General features: G+C 37.2%; 1 protein-coding gene across 1 annotated transcript in view; it reads left to right on the plus strand.

Moving 5' to 3' along the window:
* LOC148946199 (cleavage and polyadenylation specificity factor subunit 1-like) overlaps positions 1 to 17,513 on the plus strand; it is a 93,579-nt gene that overhangs the window by 36,444 nt on the left and 39,622 nt on the right. The window contains exons 5-7 of the mRNA XM_089097864.1: positions 5,070 to 5,384; positions 13,621 to 13,838; positions 15,909 to 16,072. Of these exons, the coding sequence (XP_088953990.1) occupies positions 5,070 to 5,384; positions 13,621 to 13,838; positions 15,909 to 16,072 (697 nt within the window). The remainder of the gene's footprint in view (positions 1 to 5,069; positions 5,385 to 13,620; positions 13,839 to 15,908; positions 16,073 to 17,513) is intronic.

Consider the following 17,513-nt stretch of genomic DNA (forward strand, 5'->3'; position numbering starts at 1 on the left):
AATGGCATCAGTCGAGGAATGTTGCTCCCAAACGTACACTTTCAATGGGATGTTATATTTTGGCTCTTTCATATATCCTAGCTTCCCTCTTCTGCAAACCTAGCTGGAGTATTAAAATAGAAGAAGTACCCCTACCGAAAGATACTCTGGATTTCTAACGGTTGCGTTGTTGTGGTCAAATTAGTGATTAGCACTTTTCATGTAACCGATTAAATTACAATCTACTGACGTTTCACATTTTTAGCCTTTCTTTGACAGGAACTTTTGTGAAAAACTACCCGCTTAAATTTATGTACATTAAATTTATTTTCATTTTGTCGATTTTTTTTTTGTTTCGAAATGGGTTTCATCTCCTGTATAGAATTCCCATATCTCATTTTCCATATTGGAAAGGCGAATTTTTAAATACTTTTCCTAGATAGTTTTAGCCTGATACTACTCTACCATTTTTAACTTTTTTTCTACTATTTTTTCAATATGCTGAACCATCAGAGTTCACCATAGTGAAGGTATGTTTTTTTGCAAAACCCATTCGTGACAAAGCCACATCCATTGAAATTTTTAATATGATTGGCATTTTTTTATAATGAGAATTGCATATTGTGAAGAAATTGCATTTGAATTTGTACAGACGGTGCAAACAGGGCTGGATTGACTAGGTCTGAGGCCCGATTGGATGTTTTTTTTTGCGTGGCCCCCTCTATGTATTAAATTTTAAGCAAAATTCAGATACAGTATATATATATATATACCGGGAGACCAGCGGCTACGCGGCAGGCTTATGTATATTGATTCTCATTGTTACCTGTCTTCTATATGAGCCTGTTGTATCAGTGAAGCAACAGGTATGAAGCAACAGGTTGCTTTAAATGGTCCTCCACTTCTTTTATTTTCATGTAACCTGTAGCATAGTTGTGTGTGTATCGCAATATTTCTTCCAAGAGATCCTTTGGATGACGAAAGATCCCATAATTTAAAAGATGTGCAAGCTGTCCTTTAACACCTTCATCTAAAAAGTCTAAAAAGTGTATTTGGCGATATGAATGAGGTTTAAAATCACCTTCAGGGTCTGTAATGATGTACCGCTAGATCGATTTTGTGATAAATTTGTCCAGCTACTTTGAAGCTGAGAACATTACGGCTATTGATGGTTCAATCATCGCTTATGTTGAATGAGGCTAAAGCAAAACATGAGTGCAAGTTTTGAATTTGTTTGTGGAATTCTTTAGAGACCAAGTGATATCATATAGCAGGCCAAGCCAATTTATTTGAAAATTGTGGAGGTGGCAACCCAATTCGACCAAGCACGCAGCAACTTCCAAATAAATCACTTTTGCTGCCTACTTTTCAAGCGAGAAAATGAAGGATTCAACAGTGAATACATACAACGTTGAAGGATTCAATGACTTGTAATTATCACTTGCATAGTTGATGGCATCTTTATAGGTTTTTACTGGGTTTTCCGCCATGGTTTGTTGGCGTCGAAGATTGTGATGGCGTTGTTCTTCTAATGCAACATTTCTTTCTTCTTCACTTTCATTTTTGACTCGTTCTGAATGTCACTGTCTCTTGTTTTCTAACAGTCACGTTTCTACTAACCCTACACTTCTTTGTTCTTCACTTTCATTTTTTACACGTCCTGATTCCCGCTGTTGCTTGTAATTCTTGTTGCCGTTTATCTTCTAGCTGCGTATTTCTTCGTTCTTGCTGTCGTATATCTTCTAACCGTATATTTATTTGTTCTTTATTTTTATTTATCATTGTTTCAAACGTTTTTTTTTTTTCAAAGCCATTTACCTTAGCTGCTCGGATTGGTCTTGTCACTTTTGATGGGCTACGTTGTTCATTTTCACCCGTACATTTACACTTTTCAGGTCGTTCTCTTGATCTTGTGTCATTTGATGGTCCAGTTTGTTCATTTTGAGCTTATGTTTTTGTCCTCTTTTGTCCTTTTTTGTTCTCATTTTGAGATTACTTTACTTATTTTTTTTGTCCTCTAGATGTTCTGAAGCTGCTGAAAGTGTCTTTTGAAACTTACATCACCTATTATGAATAAATGAATTAACATGTTTCAAAGTTCTGGTTCAATAAATTCTTCTAAAACTGATTGAAATCCTAATTTCCTTGAGTCTTCACTTTCAATCTATATAACTGCTAAACCATTCAATCTATCCTGATTCATTGTTCATATAAGATACTTTTCTATTGGTTTCAACTTGTAAAATGATCTCTCTCCAAAAGCAACGCTTATTGGAATCGTCAAGAATAGGCTATTTTACAATGTCAAAAAAAATTGTTCGTTTTTATGCCAGGGCGGGGCCATTTAAAACATGGAGCCCAATTGGAACCGTTCCTGGGTCGGTGGTGCCCGGGGAAAAATTAATTACAGTGCCCCCTCCTGACTCAAATATAAGCAAAAAAAGCCGAATCAAAGTAAAAAAATTGGATCAAAGTGGGTGCCCACGGCAACTGCCCCGGTATCCTCCCCTAGGAACAGCTCTGCTTTGAACGCACTGCAAGCTCCCCAGAGTAGGTCTCGTGTCAAAAATATGAGGGAAGAGCTTAGACATTTTTACAAAAGTAACACAAGTTATAAACTACATAAAAACATTTTATTAGAAGTTAGATTATATACAAAACTATGTGACGATATGGAAGTTACTTACACGTTCCTTTTATGCTATTGTAAAGAACGCTGGCTATTTCTTGCCAAAGTGATTCAGAGAATACATGAACTCAAGGTGGAAATGGCAATTTTTATTGAAGAAAATCAAAATGAGGCTGCAAATATTTTAGGGATTGTAATTTAATTATGTAGCTGACCTGTTTGGTGGATATTTTAGGACATTAAGTTTTTTGAATAAATTGATATAAGGGCTACAAATGCATCTATTGATTCAAAAAGATAATGTGAAGCATTCATGAGGAAAGGAGCTATGGAAGGCAGATTTTATTTTATCTTCATAGCCTTTCCGAAGCGGGACCCTACCATCCTTACATTACCATCAGCAAATGGAAAAACTTAAAACATATATAACCAACAGAATCGGTCTCCTCTTGGTCTTTATTTCCATGCTGCCTGGTTGAAGAACAACCCTGAATTCTTCGATGCTCCTTTCTTCTGAGAAAAATAGTAAATTTCACCGGTATAAATGTCAAACCATAAAGCGTGAAGCCTCATTGTCTTCTGAAGAAACCACCAATATTGTCACGGAAACCAATAAAAGACGAAACGTATCAACTTCCTGAAAAAGAGGAGCATAGACGAATGCTCTGCACCTCTCCAAACAAAGAGGAGCATAGACGAATGCTCTGCACCTCTCCAAACAAAGAGGAGCATAGACGAATGCTCTGCACCTCTCCAAACAAAGAGGAGCATAGACGAATGCTCTGCACCTCTCCAAACAAAGAGGAGCATAGACGAATGCTCTGCACCTCTCCAAACAAAGAGGAGCATAGACGAATGCTCTGCACCTCTCCAAACAAAGAGGAGCATAGACGAATGCTCTGCACCTCTCCAAACAAAGAGGAGCATAGACGAATGCTCTGCACCTCTCCAAACAAAGAGGAGCATAGACGAATGCTCTGCACCTCTCCAAACAAAGAAATCAGTAAAAACACTGACGATCTTTCGTTCGGACATCACTTCAGTCAGGTTAGGTCAGTCAGGTCAGGTTTCAACTTTTAAATTTATGTCTCCAAGATAACATAGAAGAAAACAAAAATTTATTTGTTCAGCACTTGGATACTTTTATATGATCTCGATTTTACAAAATATGTGTGGATAGAGAATCCATTTATCGATGAAGAAGATGACGAATTTGTAAGGAAACTATGGAACTTGTAAGGAAACTAAACAAGTAATGAGAAATGAAACTTGATTGACATAGCTTGTGATAATTCTTACAAATAAAATTTTAATTGTGTGTCTTTAATTCAATTTGGCTAGATATTAAGAGTGAATGTAATATTTCGTCAAATAAAGCTTGAAAAGTATCCATCTCATTAAAGCGTATCCATATCATTAAAAGACAATAATAGAAGATTGTTACTTGTTTCTGAGAAATTGTCTTAATAAATTTCATAGTACTAAGAATTTTCGTGTCTGTAATATTTTCTAAAATGGAAAGGAGGAACCACAGGACCAAACATTTTTAAGAGAGCCGTGGTAAAATGAAATTTGGAAACCACTGATCTAAACCAAAACCTTCCTCTCTTGACCAATTAAACGAACCGTGGCAAAGAAAAATTTACAAATTTGCTATATCACTGCGCTATACAATTTGTTGTCGAAAAACGGTAACAGGAAAGGAAAAAGGGGAGGGTTCCGGTATCCGGATCTCACAATGAAATAACTGTAAATTTCAGCCCTTTATCAATATTTGATATAGATATTCCATTTCTTTTAATATGCAGATTTCGCGACAATATATAAAATAGTTTAGACTTTCTCAAACGCCAAAATGGAAAACTGGAATGCTAAAACAGTAAAACTTTGTCACAGTGGATTAATCCATTACCATTACCTCAGGAGCGCTTCAGACAGGATCACTTGTGGGAATAGCAGACACTTGTTGCTACGCCAGATCCACTGTTCAACGCCACTATAAATTCAGTCTACGTTTCCCACCACTAGAATCCAAAATGTAACAGCTTTTGCCACAGCAGGCAGAAATGAAAACACAAGTTCAAAACCAGTTCACTTTCTTCGTTGTCCAAATTGCCAAAGTCCAGAGTTTTTACCAGAGATATTTATTGCCGGACGTCAAGGAATGGCTTACCCAGTATAAAATAATATTCAGACACAAAAAAACAAGACGCATAGGCCTACAACAGGACGAAATAGAAAGTGCCCCGGCTCTCCGTCAAAATAGGTAAAATTAAATTAACAAATAGTGACGGAAAAACCATCACAAGTGGCTTTTGTAAGAGACTGCGTTTATTCAAGCTAGTATAAAAATATGTAAATATATTATCACTGCGATAATATTGCGAAGTATTGACTACTTGAAATGGATGAATAGAGGTAAGACAAAAATCTGACTTTTATGTATTCACAATATTTTTAGGTTCTTGAAACTGGCGAAGAAATCAATGATGTTCGAGAAGATAGTGGCTTTGATCTTGGTTCAAGCACAATATATGCCTGTAACCTTGGTGGACGTCAGTATGTTGCGCAAGTGACAAGTAAAAGCATTCGGCTCTTAGAAGGCTCAGTACTTGTTTATATATTAAGTCTTGACTCGTTGGGGTCAACTGTGAAAATGGCATCCGCTGCAGATCCATATTTGGTTTTATGGATGTCTGATGACACACTTATAGTCGCTGTCTTGGGTGGACAACCTGGTCCTAAGTTAGACATGTCCATTAAGAAAAATCCAGTGGTAACTTCTCTTTTTTATTTTTTTCTCATCTTGGCTATTTTGAGTTGTTGTTTTCTTCAGCTGTGATGGGCGTCTATATATGGGCCCGCCCTCAAAAATTTCAGCGTATTCTTAAGGGCTTGAGGGAAATGTAAACTTTTATAAAATTGATGTTCTCTTAGATTTGTCCTTGAAGGATTAGGAAGAAAATTCAAACTTTAGCGTTAACAGCAAAGGATTAGGGAATGGCAGATCCCCGCATATATAAAGTTTCTCTTTACTTGGATTAATTAAAAAAACTTTATCCACAAAATAAGTTTTTCAAAGAAAAGTAACGCCATTAAAAAAAAAAATGAGCAAAAATAAAATCAAATAATCTACAAAGCGTGAAACTACCACGAATCAGCATCGATAAATAAATGAAACCCAAAACGAACAGAAATTACAATAAATAACCGAGTCAAACTCAAAACGAGCAGAAATTAACATAGGTTGGGCTCAAAACCCCTATGCCTTTCCAAGGCCAGAACATAGTTTGCACTTTATTGAAAAAAATATAAATGTTTTTACTTTTATAACTTTAGTAAATCAAATAATATTAACATTCTGATTACTAAATATCAATATATGTATATTAAACTGACAATGCACATTCATTTGTATTTTTTTTTCAGTAAAGTGGAAATTATGCTCTGGCCTTGGGCAGGCATAGGGGTTTTTCCTAAGGGCTTTTCCTAAGAGCTGTGAGGGTGGTTGTCATCCTTTAAGACCTAATTTCCAGAACTTTTAACTACGTCAAACACAATTGCTATCTCAAAATTTTGATTGGATGTGTTTGGGAAAATGGTGAGCGTGAGAGGGGCGTTAGTCGCTCTTCAATCAGTTTCAACTATTAAAAAAGGCACTAGCCCTTTCAATTTCCATTCAAATGAGCCCTTTTAAAGTTTCTACGACAACACTTTCAATAAAAACCTTATATGCCCCCTGGGCATAACTTACAACCCTAGCCCTGAGGGCTGAGGGGAGGGGGGTTGTCATCCAAAAAACCTAATTTCCAGAACTGTCAATTACGTTGAACAAAATGGCTATCCCAAAATTTTGATTGGATGTGTTTGGAGAAAAAGTGGGCGTGAGAGGGGGGGGGTAGTTACCCTCCAATCACTTTCAACTATTAAAAAGGGCACTAGCCCTCTCAATTTCCAATTGAATTAACCCCTTTCGAAGTTTTTACGACAACTCTATCTATAAAACTTTATATGCCCCCTGGGCATAACTTACAACCTTTGCCTTGGGGGCTTTGTCATCCTTAAATACATAATTTCCAAAACTTTCAACTACGTTGTTAAAAATGGCTATCTCTAAACATTGATTGAACGTGTTTGGGGAAATGGTGGGCGTGAGAGGAGGGTTAATTACTCTCCACTCACTTACGACTATTAAAAGGCCAATTTCAATTACCAATCAAATGAGCCCTTTTTGAAATTTTTACAACAACTTTCCATATAAACCTTATATGCCCCCAGGGCATAACTTACAACCCTTGCCCTGAGCGCTCTGATGGGGCTATCATCCTAAAAGACCTAATGTCCAGAACTTTCAACTACGTTGAACCAAATGGCTATCTCGAACTTTTCATTAGATGTGTTTGTAGAAAAGGTGGGCGTGGGAGGGGGTTAGTTGCCATTCAATCACTTTCGACTATTAAAATGGGACTATTCCTTTCAATTTCCGATCGAATGAACCATTTTAGAAGTTTCTTCAACATCGCTTTCTGTAAAAACCTTGTATGCCCCCAGGGTATAACTTACGACCCTTGCCCTGAGGGCGGTGGGGGTGGAGGGGTTGTCATCCTTAAAAACCTAATTTCCAAAACTTTCAGTTACGTTGAATTAAATGGCTATCAAATATTTTGATTGGACGTGTTTGGGGAAAAGGTGGTCGTGAGACTTGAATTTCCAATCGAATTAGCCCTTTTTCAAGATTCTACGACAAAGATTTCAATAAAAATTTATATGCCCCCAGGGCATAACTTATAACCCTTGCTCTGAAGATTTTGGGGGGAGTGTTTGAATCCAAGGTATAATTTCCTGAACTTTAAACTACGTGGACCGAAATAGCTATTTCAAAATTTTGATTGGATGTTTTTGAGGAAATGGTGTGCGTGGAAGGGGTGTCAGTTGCCCTCCAATAACTTTCGACTATTAAAAAGGGCACTAGCCATTTTAATTTCCAATCGAATGAGCCTTTTTTGAAATTTCTACGACAACGCATTCTATAAACACCTTATTTGCCCCAAGGGCATAACTTACAACTCTTGCCCTGTGGACTTTGGGGGGGGGGGGGTTGTAATCCTCAAAGACCTAATTTCCAGAACTTTCACCTATGTTGAACAAAATGGCTATCTTAAAATTTTGATTGGATGTGTTTGGGGAAAAGGTGGGCGTGAGAGGGGGGGGGGGGGGTAGTTTCCCTCCAATCACTTTTGACTATTAAAAAGGGCACTGGTCCTTTGAATTTCCAATCGGATGAGCCTTTTTTGGAGTTTCTACGACAACGCTTTCTATAAAAACCTTTCTATAAAAGCCTGTAAGTTATGCCCCCAGGGCATAACTTACAACCCTTGCCCTTAGGGCTGTGGGGGAGTGTCCTCCTCAAAAAATAATTTCTATCTGAAAATCAATTGCGCTGAACAAAATGGCTATCTAAAAATTTGATTGGATGTGTTTGGGGAAAAGGTGGGCGTGAGAGGGGTGTTCGTTGCCCTCAAATCACTTTCGACTATTAAAAGGGGCACTAGACCTTTGAATTTCCAGTCGAATGAGCCCTTTTCAAGTTTCTATGACAAAGATTTCAATAAAAACTTATTTGTCCCCAGGGTATAGATTATAACCCTCGCCCTGAAGACTTTGGGGGGAGTGTTCTGGTCAAAGGTATAATTTCCTGCTTTTTAAACTGCGCGGAACAAAAAGGCTATCTCAAAATTTTTATTGGATGAGTTTGGGGAAATGGTAAAAACTTCTATGCCCCCAGGGTATAACTTACGACCTACGACCCTTGCCCCGAGGATTGTGGGGGTGGAGGGGCTGTCATCCTTAAAGACGTAATTTCTAAAACTTTCAACTACGTTGAATAAAATGGCCATCAAAAATTTGATTGGATGTGTTAGGGGAAAAGGTGGGCGTGAGACAGGGGTTAGTTGCCCTCAAATCACTTTCGAGACTATTAAAAAGGGCACTAGCCCTTTGAATTTCCAATCTAATGGGCCATATTTTCAGCTTCTACAATAAAGATATCAGTAAAAACTTGTATACCCTCAGGGAATAACTTATCATCCTTGCCCTAAAGATTCTAGGGGGATTGTTCTAATCAAAGGTATAATTTCCTGAACTTTAAACTGCAGGGAACAAAATGGATTTCTCAAAATTTTGATTGAATATGTGTGGGGAAACGGTGAGCGTGGAAGGGGTGTTAGTTGCCTTCCAATCACTTTCGACTATTAAAAACGGCACTAGCCCTTTAATTTGCAATCGAATGAGCCTGTTTTGAAGTTTCTACGACAACGGGTTCTATAGAAACCTTATTTGCCCAAGGGCATAACGTACAACCCTTGCCCTGAGGGCTTTGGGAGGGGGGGTGTCATCCTCAAAGACCTAATTTCCAGAGCTTTCAACTACGTTGAACAAAATGGCTATCTTAAAATTTTGATTGGATGTGTTTGGGAAAAAAGTGGGAATGAGAGGCGGGTTAGTTGCCCTTCAATCACTTTCGACTATTAAAAAGAGGACTAGCCCTTTGAATTTCCAATTGAATGAACCTTTTTGGAAGTTTCTACGACAATGCTTTCTATAAAAACCTTATATGCTCCCAGGGAATAACTTACAACCCTTGCCCCGAGGGCTTTGGGGGAGTGTTCTCCTCAAAAACATAATTTCTGTCTGGAAATCAATTACGCTGAACAAAATGGATATCTAAAAATTTTGATCGACTGTGTTTGGGGAAAAGTTGGGGGTCAGAGGGGGGTTAGTTGCCCTCAAATCACTTTCGACTATTAAAAAGGGCACTAGACCTTTGAATTACCAATCGAATGAGCCCTTTTTCAAGTTTCTCCAACAAAGATTTCAATAAAAACTTATATGCCCCTAGGGTATAACTTTTAACCCTTGCCCTGAAGACTCTGGGGGGAGTGTCCTGTTCAAAGGTATAATTTTCTGCTTTTTAAACTGCGTGGAACAAAAAGGCTATCTCAAAATTTTGATTGGATGAGTTTGGGGAAATGGTGGGCATGGAAGGGGGGTTAGTTGCCCTCCAGTCCCTTCCGAATATCAAAAAAGCCACTAGCCATTTTAGTTTCCAATCGAATGAGCCCTTTTTGAAGTTTCTACGACAACGCGTTCTATAAAAACCTCATATGCCCCAGGGCATAACTTACAACCCTTGACCTGAGGGCTATTGGGGATTGTCATCCTCAGAGACCTAATTTCCAGAACTTTCAACTACGTTGAACAAAATGGCTATCTTAAATTTTTGATTGGTGTTTGGAGAAAAGGTGGGCGTGAGAGGGGGTCAGTTGCCCTCCAATCACTTTCGAGTATTAAAAAGGGCACGAGCCCTTCGAATTCTCAATCGAATGAGCCTTTTTGAAGTTTCTACGACAATGCTTTCTATAAAAATCTTATATGCCCCCAGGGCATAACCTACAACCCTTGCCCTGAGGGTTGTGGGGGAGTGTCCTCCTCAAAAATATAATTTTTATCTAGAAATCAACTACGATGAACAAAATGGCTATCTCAAAATTTTGATTGGGTGTGTTTTGAGAAATGGTGGGCGTGGAAGGGGTGTTAGTTGCCTTCCATTCACTTACGATTATTAAAAAGGGCACAAGCCACTCTCGAAGCTTCTATGACAACGCCTTTTTCGAAGCTTCTACGACAACTTCTTCGATACGAAGTGCCCTGGTCCAAAGGAAAAAAAATAATACATTTTCCCAAATCGTTCTTATATGCCCCCAGGGCATAACTTAAAACCCTTGCCCTGAGGGTTGTGGGGGAGTGTCCTCCTCAAAAACATATTTTTTACCTGGAAATCAACTACGCTGAACAAAATGGCTATCTCAAAATTTTGATTAGATGTTTTTGGGGGAATGATGGGCGTGGGGGGAGGGGGGGGGGTTAGTTGCCCTCAAATCCCTTTCGACTATCAAGAGGGCACTAGCCACTCGAATTTCCAATTGAATGAAAAATTTCCAATTTTTGTTTTGCAAATGGCCGAACAAAACTATTGAAACTGACACTTTGCTGTGGCTTGCCTACTTATCAGTTAAATAGCCCAATAGGACTTTAAATTCCAGTTTTAATGAGCCTTCCTGCAGTAATTCAAGACTACTTTGCCGCTGCCACGTCTAAAGGTCGTGTCCGTATTTTCACACTTGTTAGATAATTGTCAGCAGCTTGGTAAGCTATTCTTAACGATGCTATTATCCCCAGCACCTTTGATTACACTTATCTATACTGAAATTGTGACCCAGGCCAAATGATGCAAAGTTAATGTGACTTAATTTCGGGAACTTCATTTTGACCTAATTGATTTAGTGATCATTAAAAAAAGAGAAGGTGTTTTAGTAAGGTGTTGCCGAATGGAGGGAGGTGGGGCATCTACCCCCTTTCCCGTTTTCCCCCTATGGTTTCCACAGTTTAATTTGGTTTTTCAGTTGTTGTTTTTTTTAGAAACTATTCCTTGTGTAAGTGCGGTTCTTTGTAAAAAGATTGCGATGGATTTAGTTTAGAGTCTGGGTATTAGATAAGATTATCCCGTTCGGGATTCGGGGATTTGGACTATGATTAATCAATCAGTTTATTATAGTAATGTGATTATATTTTAGTTATGGAACGAGAAGTTGGCACCTCGGTAGCTTGTCTAGTAAGGGATACCCAGATCTCTGGTGCCAAGACCGTGTGAAATATTGCAGCAACAGCTAACCATCGGTGATAGTTGCAGAGTAACTTGTGTTACTCTGTCCATCAGATGGGACCTTAACCCTCTAAAGGCACATTAATAGTAGCAGCTGCTAACCCCTACTAGATTTTTGAAATCCAATGCACCTTCTAATGGATGCTGATGCCAAGACTTCATCAACATACTTTGGGCAATATACTTCACCGATGTACTGGTCATTTATAACGATTATTCTTATTCCATCAATACTTCGTAGAATGCCTGTTTCTTTCATACATTTTAACACGGATATTTTTTCTTGAATGGCTTCTTGAATAGTTAAATTTAACTATTTGCTCCGTTTATTAACGTTGATTTGGTGGCATGAGAGTCTAACAATTTAAATTGGGTGGATTTGGATTCTCTCGAAGCGGATTTGATTCTATTAATTAAAATTTGTTTTAATTAATTGAATAAAATTCACCCCATGAGACCCATTTCACGTTTTTTATATTATTCTTTGGCAAGGAAATGGTTTAACTCTTGCCCTAAGGAATATAGCAATAGATGAGGAATAGATCTGACAATATGTTTTAAGTATAAGCAGAGTGGCGAAATTCGTAATTTTAGATAATATGCATAAATATGCATGAGATTTAGTATTCCTGAATAGAATGGAGGTGGTGCTCATTAGTGGTTATCTTCAGTTAAATACATAGAAAAGTGGTCCTTAATCTGATCTCTAGTTCCTCTCTTTTCCGACTCCCAAAAGTCTCTACTCCTAGGCTGTATTGTCTGTGCGACTCCTGTTGAATGATGGATTAGACGGTATTAAAAAAATATATATATATATATATATATATATATATATATATATATATATATATATATATATATATATATATATATATATATATATATATATATATATATATATATATATATATATATATATATATATATATTATCTTCCAATTATATTAACATTCTGTTAAAAAATCATTCGAAGCTTACAACAGATTTACCCGACCCCCCCCCCTCCAGCCCCAAATCTGATAAGAAACACATTTTTAAAATGCACAATTTTGGTCACGTTATGGAAACACAAAGTCTGAATATGACCATTTCCATAGTTTTTTTTGTATTTGAACCCCACCTCATTTTAGAGTCCTTGGGTTCTTCATACTCATTATGAAGTAACTTACCCAATTGTATGAAGGTTTAGAGGAAGCGTGAAGTTTATGATGTGCTTAAAACTGAATTATTTTCGATTTGTTGCCCCTTTGCCCCTTTTAACCCCTTCCCAATCCCCAATATTCATTTTGTTGGTAAAAAGAAAACAAAAATGTTGTTCTGTAGTTCCAAGAATGCTCATCTTTTGTTTGTATCCAATATCAAATGCTGAAGAAGGGGTCAAATTTTAACCTAGTTCAAATACGTAGTTTTTACCTTCGTTTCAGAAATTTATTGATGATTTTGATGGGGTAGCCATCGTGAACAATGTGTTCTAAACGGACGTGGAACATTTTAAGGTCCTTTGGTTCAGTGTGCTCATTATCAAGAAACTTACCCAATTGACTGAAGGCTTGGATGAAATGTTTCGTGATGTGCTTGACAATAAATCATTTTTATTTAATTTTTTTCTTTTTTAGGCCTTCCAGGTTGTCTATATTAATTTGCTGAAAAAAAAAATACTCTATTGGAGTTCAGTGACACCTTATCATTTATTTTATAGGCAATATTCAAAATCAGCTGCTTAAGAAAGGAGCCAAATGGTTACCTTGCTTAAACGTGGACTGTATCCATTGTCGTTCTAAAACCTTACGGATGGTTTTGATGGGGTAACCACCAGAGATAGTCTGTTCCAAATGGATGTTCAGCTCTAAGCAAAGCTGTTTCTCAAGTATTCAGTCTTAGAAGTTTCCTTCTGCAGATTATCAGAGGAAACTTTGTGTCTATGTGTTACTTACTCGCCTTAAAAGTGGTAGCACAAGAAGAGAAAGCTTCTCAGAAAGATATGAATTGATTTAGTTGTGGAAAAACTAAATGAATCACCGATTTAGTTCTGGAAGAACTTGAAACTTAGTTCTGGTCGGTGATTCATTGATTTTCTTCAAAAGAAATAATTGAACTGACGCGTGCTACAAGCTTTTCAATTAGCTCTGTTTTTCAGCTTCTTGAGAGGTGCCAGGAGGGTCTTTCGGCCCAATCGCGTAACGGGTAGCCGTATTCTGGACCGTTGATTTGTTTTTAAATTGTAGAACTGAAACAAGTTCTTCATCACTTTGTCATTTTTGCAATTATGTTTTGCTTATTTTATCTTTAGAAGTCTCCTATTTCATCAATTTGCTGTTACCGCGACAATGCTGGAATATTTACAAAGAAAGTAGTGGAGGAAGAAGATTCAGTCCAGCCAGCCAACCCATTTTCTGCTCAAGCATCATCCTCATTTGATAATGAAGAAGCTTATTTGTATGGTGGTGCTGTCCCTCAAACTACAGATAACGATCCTATGAAAGAAAAGAGAAAATCTTTCAGAGATAGGTAAAAGATGCACTTTTTTGTTGAATTTTAGATAAAATTTTATTGAATCCCTAGTAGAATAAGATCCATTTCGTATCGTTTTTGGTTTTATCCTAATCTTTCCCAATAGGAAAAAATGTATCGAAATAATAAAGAAAATGCTAATGTAAATATGCAAATTTGGCTTTCAATGCTATAATTTCAGTTTCAATATGTCGATTTTTTCTTTGCGAATGTACAAAGAATCTTGACCATTCTATTGTCCGCATTTGTTTTGTGTTCTGTCCACATTTATTTTTTGTATGTGTGTAATTTCTTAAAATTGTAAGTGCAGAAAGAATTAGTATTATGATTCGATCGTTTCAATCCAATTTGATTTTTTTCGGTAAACATTTTTATTTCTTTTCAGTAGAAATGTTGGTCTTTCTTGTTGTTAATCGTAGAGAAAAGTAAAAAAAAAAAAAAATCTTTGCCTTAGGCTTTTTGCATTGAAAAGCAAAAATTTCTGCGTAAACCTGAGACGAATTTCTTCCAAAACGATAAAAATTGAATAGTTCGGGCTTATTCCTAGTACCTGTCTTAAAAGATAGTGCGAAAATAAAGAAGATAGAACCAAAAATAGACACGTTCTGCTAAATCCAATGCCATTGTCTAGGCTACAGACTCAATAAAAGATCTTTTGCAGGAGGCATCATAATCACTTTATCTCAGAAAATTCAAATGAGGTTTTTTTTTCAGAGTTGAAAAAACTTTGGAAGAATAGTAAGATATGTCTGCGCACCAACATTAGAAAATTGGAAGCTATAGTAATGACAGTGGTCAATGACCGTTCGGAAACGTGGGTGCTCCGGAAAACGGAGGGGTATTTGTTAGATATTTTCCGGAAAAATTGGCATCATAATTACTTTATCTAAGATATTCAGAGGAGGATTCTTTTTCACAGTTTAAAAAAGTACGGAAGAATAGGGAGATAAGTCTGCGAACCAAGATTAGAATATCGGAAGCTACAGTGATGACAGTGGTCAATGATGGTTCTGAAACGTGGGTGCTCCAAAAATGGAGGGGGAGTAGCTATATATTTTCCAGAGGGTTATTTTAGGTACCCGACCGACTGACCATATCTCAAACAGTGAGCTATACAAAAATGTGGTTCAATTCCGCTTTCTTGGGCTATAAAGAGAGAAAGGATGAGATGACTAGGACACATTCTGTGGATGAAGGGTGACAGATTGCCAAATATTGTTCTTGTGGGCCAACCATCTTTTGGCAAACGAAAAGCAGGTCGTCCCTGAACGTCATAAGGAAAAATTCAAGGGAAATGGTAACTTCTTAGGAGGGTGTACAGAGAGAGGCTTTGAATTGATTAGTATGGAGGAGGAGCATACATAGGTGTGCTGGCCTCAGGCAGCTTGGTGCTTCAGTCAATTATTAGTGGTAGTAATAGTAATTCAAATGAAGAAATAACTATAAACTATAAAAAAATATCTTCCGTAGCACTACAATACTTTCTTCTTTTTTTTTATAGAAACTTTCATGTATGTCCAATGTAACATTTCTAGGCTTAACTCTAATATACGATAAGAATTCCTTCCTAAGATATAAAATCGGGGAAAATGTGTTTCAAGTTGTGTTTTGTTGAATTGTGGTGTTTTGGATCGAAAGGGCATATTTTTCTCTTTTATCATTTAGGAAATTAATTCCATGTAATTTTGCATGTTAAATTCAAAAATTGAATCAAATTTTTTCCAAGCATTTATATCTTTTATGGAATATCTTTTGAGGGAATTAACGAGGAATTAATCTCTCTCTCTCTCTCTCTCTCTCTCTCTCTCTCTCTCTCTCTCTCTCTCTCTCTCTCTCTCTCTCTCTCTCTCTCTCTCTCTCTCTCTCTCTCTCTCTCTCTCTCTCTCTCTCTCTCTCTCTCTCTCTCTCTCTCTCTCTCTCTCCCTCCCTCCCACTCTCAATGTGTTTTTACTTTCTAGTTATTTTATTCAGCCCCTCTGTTTTCATTACTGTCTTCTTTTTTTTTGGTTTTGAAACTGCTTTCTATGGTGTATTTAATGTTAGTTAGAATGGCGTAATATTTTTTAGATGGACCGACCTTGTAAAGGACATGCCTTCAACTCACTGGCTATTTGTTGTAAAAGAGAATGGTGTTCTTCGGATTTATTCCTTACCAAATTTCCAGCTTGCTTTTCAAGCGAATAATTTCTCCGTTGGTCCTCGTCTGCTCCAGGATGTTTACTCGGAAATAGGTACTGTAATTTATAAATTATTTTAAGTTATTTCCTCTGCTGCAGGATGTAATTTATAAATTATTCTAAGTTATTTCGTTCGATTTGCATCCCTGGATTCCTGAATATATTAAAACACTAAAAAAGATGGTAATACGATTTTATACAAACAGAGTAGCACCGACTGAGTAAAGAGCGATGTGTCTCATCTGACACAGCGATTCTTCTTTTATATATTTTCGGCTTGCTGAAAACGGCCCTTGGACATAGGGTCGAACTATTCATTCGAATTTATATCCACTATCTTAAAAAAAAGATTTCCCTATTGTTCTTCGTGCTATTGTTATTGTCCTTCCTATATTGGGATTTCAGGAAAGATGGTGCTAATAGTATACTTTCTGTTTACATCTGACACTATTTTTAGAAGTTCTGGGCAATTGTATTTCTTAGAATGGCACCTAAGAGTAGCACCGACTGTGTAAAGAGCGATGTGTCTCCTACATTGTCTTAGAAACTTGAGATATGTCTTATTCAATTGTAAAAATGAAAATTATGGGGCTTGCTTTAAAAGGCAGAAAGGATTGCAGGATTAACAACCGCCATTTTGCTTCTGTTTTTGCCTCCCGGGTACTCCTTATTTTGAAATAGTTAGTTATTTCACAGAGAGTGATGGAACACTTCCAAAAATAACCCTCCAGAGGAATATGAATCGCTCAGCTGTTGGTCAGTGAGACATGATAATTCTTAGAAACGCACGCCCCTGGCTTTTATGTGAAAAAGCTCAGATCAGCTTGCAACCGATGAAACATTTAAACTGGACCAGTGAAAAAGAGGAAAGGCATTTTCAGGAGCGTGCGCTACTCCCTAGCATCAAACAGTTTCCTTACGAACCTACTCATCCATTTCAAATTTGGTGGACATGAAGGTAAAGTCAAGAAGACTTCCTTCAGGAAATATTAGACTGCTGACTATTGGTCGAGGCTCTAGCTGGCTTCCGTTTTCAATCTCTCCCCCCAGGAAACTGCCCCAGTAGTTCCCAATCGCAGGTGATTAATCAATCCCTGGCAAATCGATGAATGTTTTCAAAATGTGTCTGCCCTGGTGTAGGCTACTGCTTGTTGGCTTTGCAGCTTCATATATAGGCTCAAGGCAGTTCCTTGGTAGCTTTTGTTTATTCTTATGTTTGAACCTTGTGATTGAGATATAAAAAGTATCTGGGATCTATCTAACCTTACCCCCGGCAAAGCCAAGAACGCTATTTCTTGACTCGTATTCTTGCAATAATCTCACCTTTTTGTTTTAAAGTAGACGCGTGTTTTGCGAAAGATAGGTGTATATATCCTGAAATAATAACATATATCTTTGGTGAAATAAACTTTGTTTATTAAGATGCTTCAAAGATCTTATTCGAAGAACGTATCCTTCAAAAATATTAAATTCTTTGATAGGATAACGTAAACTT

This window comes from Artemia sp. Qi Xiang Cuo, chromosome 12 (genome assembly GCF_049724085.1).
Source record: "Artemia sp. Qi Xiang Cuo chromosome 12, ASM4972408v1, whole genome shotgun sequence".
NCBI classification, from domain to species: domain Eukaryota; kingdom Metazoa; phylum Arthropoda; class Branchiopoda; order Anostraca; family Artemiidae; genus Artemia; species Artemia sp. Qi Xiang Cuo.